At 43.2% G+C, this 10449-nt stretch overlaps 1 protein-coding gene across 2 annotated transcripts in view; it reads left to right on the top strand.

Annotated features, from left to right (window-relative positions):
* The first annotated feature begins 30 nt into the window (after positions 1 to 30).
* nrap (nebulin-related anchoring protein) overlaps positions 31 to 10449 on the top strand; it is a 30966-nt gene continuing 20547 nt past the window's right edge. The window contains exons 1-14 of one of the 2 annotated variants that reach the window (XM_056576802.1): positions 226 to 311; positions 961 to 1055; positions 1424 to 1511; positions 3814 to 3918; positions 4483 to 4593; positions 4864 to 4971; positions 5194 to 5298; positions 5833 to 5940; positions 6130 to 6234; positions 6587 to 6694; positions 7709 to 7825; positions 8778 to 8882; positions 9146 to 9253; positions 9950 to 10063. In XM_056576802.1, the coding sequence (XP_056432777.1) occupies positions 246 to 311; positions 961 to 1055; positions 1424 to 1511; positions 3814 to 3918; positions 4483 to 4593; positions 4864 to 4971; positions 5194 to 5298; positions 5833 to 5940; positions 6130 to 6234; positions 6587 to 6694; positions 7709 to 7825; positions 8778 to 8882; positions 9146 to 9253; positions 9950 to 10063 (1443 nt within the window). In that variant the 5' untranslated portion in view covers positions 226 to 245. Of the gene's footprint in view, positions 312 to 960; positions 1056 to 1423; positions 1512 to 3813; positions 3919 to 4482; positions 4594 to 4863; positions 4972 to 5193; positions 5299 to 5832; positions 5941 to 6129; positions 6235 to 6586; positions 6695 to 7708; positions 7826 to 8777; positions 8883 to 9145; positions 9254 to 9949; positions 10064 to 10449 lie in introns of both variants that reach the window. The other variant, XM_056576801.1, reaches the window with a different exon arrangement.

The following is a 10449-nucleotide window of genomic DNA, read 5'->3' as shown; positions in this document are numbered from 1 at the left end:
TGAAGAGAGGCAGGTTCAGAGGGTCAGCCCAGAGCTAAGTTTATCAGCAGCAGCAGCCACTAACCTATTTGAATGTCTAGGAGTTCTCCTGCCAACCTCTCCTCCTGTGAGCTACAAACCCCTGCCTCTGTCGTCTAGTCCACGTGTTCCTCTAGCTTGCTCCTAGTTCTTAACTCTGTACGTTTATCTGAAGGTTTTTTGGGGGAGCTTATTTGTCTGTGTGAAGAAAAGGCCAGGTTGTCAACATGCAGTCGTGTGCGAGGTGTGGGTTCGTGGTCTACCCAGCGGAGAAGATCAACTGCATTGACCAGGTAGGAGGGAATCTGGGTTAAAATGTTGAAGGGAAATGTTTGTAAGTGAAGACTTCAGAATATCCATTTTCAAAGAGCCACAGAAGTGAGCATTTTCTTTTGTCATTTTGATATATTTATGGTGTGGACTAACATTATGTGGACTTGCTGTGTCTATTTCCATTTTCAAATCTGAGCACAAGACATGCAACAGCAATCCTGAATCTAATTTCTGTAAAAATGGCAAATTCAAACAAATAAAAAAACTAATTATGGAAAAATTTGAGTCAGCCAAACCATTTCAGTACCAACCGTCTCCAATAACAATTAGAGGACCAAGATATAGGTTTAAAGTATTTTGTTTTGATTGTCTAGAATTTTCTTCAAATGTATTCTTATTAAAATGTTAATCAATGAGTATTTGTTTGAAAAAAGTTAGTGAAATTGTCTCTCAAGATTATATATATATATATTATATATATTTTAGCATTCATGACCAAACAATGCAATGTTGAAAGGTCTTGAAAAATCGATGGACCGATGGATGTGTCTCCTCGGCCCGTCTTCATGCTTCTGTCCCTGGATGGTCCATGAGTCCCCTGTGGCGCCCTATACCTCCAGAGAGTCCCAGACATCCCCCTGACCTGTGCTGTGTGTTTCTGTCCTCCAGAACTGGCACAAGGCCTGCTTTCACTGTGACGTCTGCCGCATGGTGCTCACTGCCAACAACTTTGTGAGCCACCAGAAGCGGCCGTACTGTTCAGTGTGAGTACCGTCAGGGTTTAGGTACGCTAAAACGTGGCGGATGCTAACCTGATGAGAGGGCTTACAAATATCAATACAAAGAAATAGAAGTTGACTTGTATATCTGCTTTGAATGATTTCCACTTTGTATTCTTTCTCGTATGAGTTGGGTTAAATGTCTTGTCTTTAACTGAACAGCTATGACCAACTGCCGTTTTTTGACGTTGCCCCCCCCCCCCCATGCGACGTTAACTTCAGAATTAGTTTCCAGAAAGAAATGTGACACAAAAGTGAAACATTTAAAAAAGAAAAAATCCCTAAATTAAAACTGAGGCAAACTAGACGGGCCACATTTTAACCTCACGTCCACCCCTCCTCCCCACAAACAGACACAATCCCAGGAACAACAGCTTCACCAGCGTCTATCAGACGCCTGTCAACATCAACGCCAAGATACAGTCCAAGGCGAGCAGTGAGGTAAGGCCGCCACTGAAGTGATGTCACCCAGGGACCCTGACTCAAAACATGACACCCAAACTATTCAGAGCCCCTGTTGTGAGTCAGGTCAAGGCCCCCCAACCCCCCCTAGTGCAGACGCCAGCAGGGTGACACTTGTCTGGGATCCATTGTTGGAGTGATGGATGTTCTCGGGGGATTATGGGCTGGGACAGTAGCTTGGTGTGGGTGTTGGTATTGTGACACCAATGATGGGTTGATACTAGGCATCAGATCTTAACTGACTATGTGAAACAGATGTACCATCTCAGCACCGGTAAGGTACAGAATGTTGAATTAGGTCATAGCTTTGTTTATAGGCTTGCCTCTGAAGGATGAGTTTTGCATTCAGATTAACTGACTTCAACTCTGAATCAGAAGGTTATGGAGATACAGAATAGTGGCAATACACTTAGAGAGTATGATTTGGTAAATGTGGATGGGAACAAATCACACGGGATAGTCAATAACAAGTGCTTCAAAAGCATGTGGCGCAACGGCTGACGTGCACAGTAGCCTACATTCACTTCCACCCGAGATCTGTTGCTGTTAACCCAGAAATACGCACACACAAGATAAAAAGAGGCCCGGAACCAGTAGTTAGCAGATAGGTTACTGTAAGGTCCCTAGTAAAATGTATAGAATCCAGAGGGCGAGAGCGAGAGAGCTGGAGAGAGAGAACGAGAGACATGGTGACTGCCATGGTTTGGAATGAAAGTGCGACGCTGTTTATTTCTGTTTCTGTGACAGCAACCCCCTCCCCAACTCCTCTTTGCGCCCTGAGCGGCTAAAATTAAACGCCAGGAAATACGGCCTCATGTCCCATTCTCAGCCCTCCCACCTGTTGTTGTCTGTCTGTCTGTCTGTCTGTCTGGCTATGTCAGATTTGCTTTTATTCTGTGGCTTCTCTTGCCTGATTGATTGGATGCTGGCAAATCGTTAGAAATACTATGCGCTGCTGTTGTATTATTATACATTTCATGGTAAGCTAAACGTGTGACCATCCAAAGTAATTGTTGGAAAATTAACAATAAATGTCATTCCAAATGTATCCATCACAATTGTGTATATAAAATGGTTTATATCAAAAAATGTTATATAATGATGATCACACGTTTATAATATGTTATGTAATAGCTTATCTTATAGCTTTTGTTTTTGAGTGTAGCAGAAGAGATGGTGACCGAGGGACAAGAAAAAAACACTCACAGATGCATCCTACTGAGTCCTAAACATTTCATAACATCTCACAGAGAAGCAAACAATCACAATGCTCCTAAAAAAGTAACATTTTACAATTTGACAATTTTTTTACATTCAATTCATTTGACCTTTTACTCAAGTCAAATGTCATCAAAGGTACAGCACTTCTACTCAGGAAGGATTTGTCTGTGTACTCTTTACAGCTCTGAGCATCACACTTCCAGATCCTTCCTGAGTATCAGTCATTGGTCCCCAGAATGGCCTGCTTCTTGCATCAAGGGTGTCTCATGCTACACAATGTTATAAATACCAGCACGCTAATATTATGCCAGGGTCTTATGCCAGCTCAGGCTAGTCGGTTCGACATTGATAACGGAAGAATTATAACTTGATTACCGGGAACTCTGGCTGTTCTGTTCTGTCTGCTCATATATTTTTAACACTGAAATCGCAAAGTGATGACCAGAGCGAACCCCACACACACAAACACACACACACACACACACACACCCACACACCCCTATTTTACCACCGGATGTGTGCAAATCTATCTTCTGGTGACATCACTACTGGCTGTCCGCCCAGATGTTTGATTGACAGCTCACCTGCCAGCCATATCCTAGAGGGCTGGACTTTGAAAATGGCTCTTCTTTGTTTAATGATGGTATAAATATTAATAATGGTAGGGGTATCATCTACCAAATTAATAGCAAAACTATTTGAGGATAAATGGTTCACAATTTTGACACTTTTGTCCAAAGCGTCCAAAGCGCATTCAGCAATGAAGATATACCCCAAAAAGTGCATACAATTCATAAACAAAACAACTGCTTTTAAGTGGTACAACATAGAGAGAGTCTGATAATAAAGGATAAGTATTTTTTAGATATCTGAAAACAACTCAGGTGCTATGCTTTTGCAAAAGTACTTTCAAATGTACAAATGCATGCTTTGTGCGTATGCGTTGTTGTTTCTCCTGTCCATGCACACATGTAGGATGTGTGTTATGTGCACGTGTTAACGGCACATAAGACACATCCCCGTCTTGGCTTAATGCTTGTGGTCTGGTTGCATCCCGTAGCTGAAATATCGTGAGGATGGCGATCGCTTTATGTCCACCTTCCACTATGACATGAAGTCCCTGGCCCTCGAGAAGGCTCGCCTAGCCAATCAGATGGCCAGCCAGGTGAGCTCCCGCCCCTCGCTAGGCAGAGCTACTGATGCAGCCCTGTCAATCAAAGCAAAGAGGGGTTGGGCCAAATCCCGCTCTTTAAAATTCAGTTGATCGGACTTCTGTGGTTGGGGGTAAAATCTTATCCCATGTCTTAGGAGCTCTGCAAGTGAGACATTCCAGAAAGAAAGGCGCTATCTTTGTTTCTCTTGTTTGTTTCGTCCTATGTTCAAAAATGATGTCCTTTTTTCATATTATATTTTAAGTAGTATTATTAGTATTTAAATGTATACTATCACATGAATGATAATGCTATGTTCCTCCGAAAAAAATGTAAAAGTAAAAAAATGTAGAACATGCATAAATGAGAATTTAAACCCCACCTAAATTCCCCTCAAGTTTGAACAAAATATCACCACACCCAGTTACTTTCTTTATTCAATGTTTGTCTGGAACTTGAATGTATTTTTGCTCAATGTAACCAAGATGTTGAATCAAGTAGAGATAAGGGGTGTGAGATATTCATCTGAGTGGTGATTGGCTGTTCACCCTGTGCTCTCTTGGTTGTCATGACGATAGACCCAGGCCTACACCTCCCACTCTGGGTTCACCTCGGAGCAGCAGACGTGGTACTCTGGCACGGTGATGAACCAGGATATGGTCAGTGTATCCCAGAAGACCATAAGTGACGTAAGCACGTCCAAACGCCACCGTTCTTACACACACCTTTATGAACATTTGAGGACTTTTTTGTTATAACCTTGATTTAATTAGTTATTATTTTAATCCCTTAATACATTCAAACTGGTCCGTAAATCTTTCCATTTTCCCATCCCTGGGCTAAATTTGTCCTCTTAAAAATTTTAATTACGCTTTTATTCCACAACACCAGTGCAGTCACTAACTCTTCCAAGCCTCTTTAAACAATTAAGAAGCTCTATTTTGTGTTTCCTTGTGCAGGTGAACTATGTGGAGGACTTCAACGAGTCCAAAGGAAAAGGCAGTTTCCCTGCCCTGATAACACCAGGCTACCAGACCGCTAAGAATGCTAACATGCTAGCTAGTAACGTGAGTTGGTTGAAACCACTATGTCATATTTCTGCATCAAAAGAAAGCAATAGTGTACTATATCAATGAAATCTTTGGAAACGATATGTATTATGGTGTTTCGGTATGTTGAAACTCGAATGTCGTAAAGTGGTAAAATATGTCATAAAATATTTAGTTATTCATATCGGTGGAGCGTTTTCTATCCATATTTGCATATTCATTACTTCTATGTCTGTACAGGTGGAGTATAAAAAGGGCCACGAGGAGCGAGTATCAAAGTATACGACCTTCGCTGACCCCCCGGAGGTCCTGCTGGCCAAGACTCAGAGCCAGATCGCCAGCAACGTAAGCTTCTACCGGTGGCCATTCACTACCTCTTGTGGCTTTGTGACTGTTACGGGACCATTTGCTCTGGGTGACCGGTTGCTATGGATGACCGGCTGCTATGGGGAAATGTTTGCCATGGGTGTCTGGTTGCTGGGTGACTGGTTGCTATGAAAGACTGTTTGCTACGGGTGACTGGTTGCTAAGAGTTACCGCTTGCTCTGGGTTACCATTTGCTCTCATTGAATTGTTGCTATGGGGGAATGATCGCTATGGGTGACTGTCTGCTATGGGTGTCTGGTTGCTGGGTGACTGGTTGCTATGGGTGACCAGTTGCTATGGGTGACCGGTTTCCATGGGCTACCGGTTGCTCTGTGGTGACTGTCTGCTATGGGTGTCTGGTTGCTGGGTGACTGGTTGCAATCGGGGAGTGGTTGCTATGGGTGACCGGTTGCCATGAGGTTAGGGTTGCTATTGGTGAGTGGTTGCTATGGGTGACGGGTTTCTATGGGTGTGTGGTTTCCCCGGGAGACTGACCCGTGTCTCCGGTGACAGTATGCCTACACGGAGGAGTACGGCCATCAGAGAGGGAAGGGCAGCTTCCCAGCTCACATCACCCCGGGGTACCTGGTGTCCAAGAAGGCCACCGAGATGGCCAGTGGCGTGAGTGGGACACACACACACACACACACACACACACACACACACACACACACACACACACACACACACACACACACACACATACCCACACTCGCAGATGCATGAACTCAGTGCTCATACATGTAAAGCATCACCTTTATAACCACACACACACCAAAGAGCAGCAGTGACGGTCGCTGCCTCCTCCAGGTGAAGTACCGTCAGATGTACGACCAGGAGATGAAGGGCACGGCCAGCGCGGAGGCCGGGGCCTCGGAGGCCCTGCAAGCCAAGGAGAACGCTGGCGTCAGCCAGGTGAGGACCACACTGACTGCCAAACGTCTTAGGCACGAACAGCCCATGATGTTATCAAAGATACTGATTGTTGTGGTCGCTGTTGTAAAACCTTACAGTGCTTTACGCCTACATAGTGACAGTCATCTATAAGTGAAGATATATTTGTAACTATATTCTATAACTGCACTTTAACTCTACATTATTTAACGATTCACTTATTTCCTGACCTAGATTAATCCTGTATCTTATAGTAAAAAGTATGTCGTCTTATCTAACTGCATTTCTGAATTTCTGAGATATTATCGGTATGTGCAGTTAACCTGAAGTTAAAAAATATTTTTGAACTTGATGAATGAAAACCTGTTTGCAGATTGCCTACACAGAGCAGTACGAGCAGCAGAGAGGGAAAGGAAGTTTCCCCGCCATGATTACCCCGGGATACAAGCTAGCTAAACAGGCCCAGGCCCATGCTAGTGATGTGAGTATCCACCAAGGGCTAGCTAGGACCCAGTCTGATCTAACCATATCTGCCTTGGTTGTTTGCACCCGGATTTAACTATACATTTCCATGATGGAAACCATTCAAAGTATTTATATATTTTATATCTTTCAGTAAAATAATATAGATTTGTATAAATTATTTATTTTGAATATGATTATAGTTGCCACATCCCTCACTCGAGTGAGGGGCAACAAACTTGATTTAAAACTAAATCAAACACAGTTGTGCAACTACTATTTTGGATTGGTTCAAATGAGTGATGTCACTTACCAGGGTAAGCAGTAAAATGAACTTGGCTGACGACAATATAACAACCGTTGAAATATTCAGCTCAATATCAATTGCCAGTTGTCAAACAAATGCATGAGAACCATGAGACTCAATCCAAATAGAAAATAGAAAATGGCGATAGCAGCTTTAAACCAGAGATGGGGCTATCCCTGTGGTTTAATTTCAGTGTTTACTTGCTCTCTAAAGGAAAGCTAACCTTATTGAATACATGATACAGCTATTGCACTTCTTTCTCAACAAAGGCAATAGGATGAGTGGTACATTGTGCTGGTCGTAGGAATGGTTTCTTGTCAGAATGCATACAGTGATTTAGAACGCTTCACTCATATTTCAGCCTGCCCTGTCAAAGGCAGCCACAATAAGACCCTGTGAACTACGGGTGGCAAAGCGATGTTGTCACTGCCAAAACTCGGCTCTCCCCAGATTAGACGCTGTGCCTACACACAATAACCCCAACCCTATAGTATTTCCTCTGCACACAAAATTGTGCAGGCAAAAAGTAGTCCTGATGAGTCCCACTTTACATAGCCCAAGTGTGGGGCTATGTATAAGTGTGGGGAAACAGTCCCACCCCCTCTGTCAGCCAGACAGGTGATGGCCTCGACCTGAACAACACATTCATGAGAACCTATTCTAAATATCCCCTTCCTGAAACCTGTGGATAATCTCTTCTCCGTCTGTCTCTCCCTTCACCCGCAGCTGAAGTACAGGAAAGACCAGAAGAAGATGAAGGGCACCTCACACTTCACCAGCCTGACGTCAGAGGACAACCTGGCGCTGAAGAACGCTCGCAAGATCAGCAAGCTTGTCAGCGAGGTGAGGAGCCTCGGGTTCAAGGAGAACAGGACCTGGATTAGGGGCTGGCCACTGGGGGCTATATAGAGGTTATGAATGTCAAGGCCATGGGGGTATTGTTCCCAGACAATTTGTTTTGCACAACATGTGTATGTGTGTGTTTGTGTGAGCATGTGTGAGCATGTGTGTGTGCGTGTGTATTGTGTGTGTGTGCGCGCGCATAGGCGTACGTGTGTGTGTGTTTGTGTTTGGGGTTGTGTGTGTGTGCGCACGTATAGGTGTACGTATTTGTGTGTGTGTGCGTGCGTGTGTGTGTGCGCATAGACATACGTTTGTGTGTGTTTGTGTGTGTTTTTGCGTGTGTGGTTGTGTGTGTGTGTGTGTGCACATATAAGTATACATATGTGTGTGTGTGTCTGTGTGTGCGCATGCATGGATGTACGTGTGCGTGTGAGTGTGTGTGTGCAACACTCATTGTTGTTTGTTGGCGTGTGTTAAGGCATAGTTATACTGACTGTATCAGGCATCAGCCAACTGGGCCAGGCATGTCAGAGATGACATGCCATTCCAGTGTGGTCACACATAGCTCAGGTCATATCTAGTTGGTGAGCCATGTTTTAAATCAAATGACCCATTTTGTCAGCTCACTTTGATTTATGAAACACTCCAGAGTACTGCAAAATACCATAACTTTCCCAGCCGAGTTCAAAAGTATTGCAACAATATTTACCTTTAAGTGTCCAAGAGGCTATATTAAGAGCTTATGAGGATGTGTGTGAGGAAAACAGATGAAACCAAGACCAAACAACGTGAACAGTGTTTGCGGTTCAGTCGTTTTGATTTAGATACACTCCATTGGATGCTAATTGTTTCCAGCTCTCCTATCCGAGCAGGGCTGCCAAATATAACTGCATTTCTGTTTTTGTTTTCTGTTTGTTTTTGGTGTCATTGCATTTTGTCTTGTACTCGTCAGAACGAGTACAAGAAGGACCTGGAACACTCCAAAGGTCACAGCATCAACTTCTGCGACACGCCGCAGTTCAAAAACCACGCCAAAGTCGCCAATTTCACCAGCGACGTAAAGACTGCACCACACATGGCCAACCCATGGCCATCACACAAACAGCACTGCAAAAGATATTTCCATCGTTTCATCCGATGATCATTGTCAACTTAGATGGTTGCTTCTGTGGGAGCCAGTACGGATATTAATATCCAATTTAGTTTAGAGGATGGGAATAAAAACATACATATCGATGAGTTCACTTCGTCTGAATCAGTTCAGGCTTTGTGTGTTGTGTTCTTAGTGTTGCATTGAGAAATGCTCCATTGTTCTCACAGAATAAGTACAAGGAGAACTACAGACAGAGCATGAAGGGCCACTATGAAGATTCTGGTGTGGATCAGAAGACTGCCCACGCCATGAAAGTCCGGAGCCTTGCTAGTAACGTAAGCATCACATTCAGAAGCATGTTCCATCTGAGGAATCTCCAATATTTGGATTGTAGCTTTGGATATTTTAAAGGGTGGCCAAGCTACGGGTTTGTTTGTGTTCTTCGAGGTTTCATCTTGCGCCTTAGCTTCAGTCCGTTACACAGTTTCAGTATGCAGATTCCATATTAACATTCTGCCTCTAATTGCAAAGCTCATGTATCCGAATGTAAAATGTCATCAATAATAAATCAATGTGCCATCAGCATTCAAGTCGTCTACAGTTGTTAATGATGTGAGAACGACGTGATTGCTGAGAAAAACAAACAAACACATTCCTCACTGACCCTCTTCGCCACTTCTTGAACCTCCAAGTTTTTGTAACATAGCGAAAGCTCAGCAGTAACGAAAATGCAAATGTTGTGTGTGATTGGTTAGAGATTTAAGGCGGGTGTGTTTTATTTAGTTTTATTCCAACAATCTGAATTCTTATTTCCTGTCTTAACTACGGTAATATAATTGAGTATAAGAAATATGTCCGCAAGGAACTTAAATAGATTGTTGTTCTGCCCAATATATTATATCTTATTTTGTTTTCAGAGAAACACTCACAAGGGTTGAGTCTTCTTTAATTAACCCTGGGGGAAATAGTTTTATAAAAACCCTACTGTTGTGTACATTCTTCTGCTGACGACACCACCTTGTACACAACAGATCTCCTACAAACAAGGCTATGAGAACGAGAAGACGGAGCATGGCGAGTACAGCTACCCAGCGACCCAGACGCCAGGTTACCAGAGCCAGAAAAAACTAGACCCGCTCAAGGATGTGAGCACATCTATATTTACCTTTATCAACCATATCAGGACACATGCAGACCTTTATATTTAAACACACCGCTAAAGTACATCAGTCTATTTATTTAGCTCTAAAGATAGCGTTGTTTCAGCCATTTGAGCCTTATCCCCTTTTAATTGGTTATAAGTGTGCAATATAACCCTCCAGTCATCGAGCAACCCTGCCTAACACCCCTCACTGCATCTTCTGTACCGATGGTAGCCTTTTCATTGGCCATTATTTCCTAGATAAAGGGTGGTTCAGCCGATTAGCACATTGAGCACGTTGGCCAGAGATTATCAATCATGTAGTTTTATGTCGACATATAATCTGTGTAGGAACTAGATTTGAAAAAATACTCTTTTAAAGAGTATCAA

Source organism: Gadus chalcogrammus, chromosome 18 (assembly GCF_026213295.1).
Source record: "Gadus chalcogrammus isolate NIFS_2021 chromosome 18, NIFS_Gcha_1.0, whole genome shotgun sequence".
In the NCBI taxonomy this organism is placed as follows: domain Eukaryota; kingdom Metazoa; phylum Chordata; class Actinopteri; order Gadiformes; family Gadidae; genus Gadus; species Gadus chalcogrammus.
The sequence above is the reverse complement of the archived record's forward strand: the minus strand, read 5'-3'. Positions and strand labels throughout refer to the sequence as shown.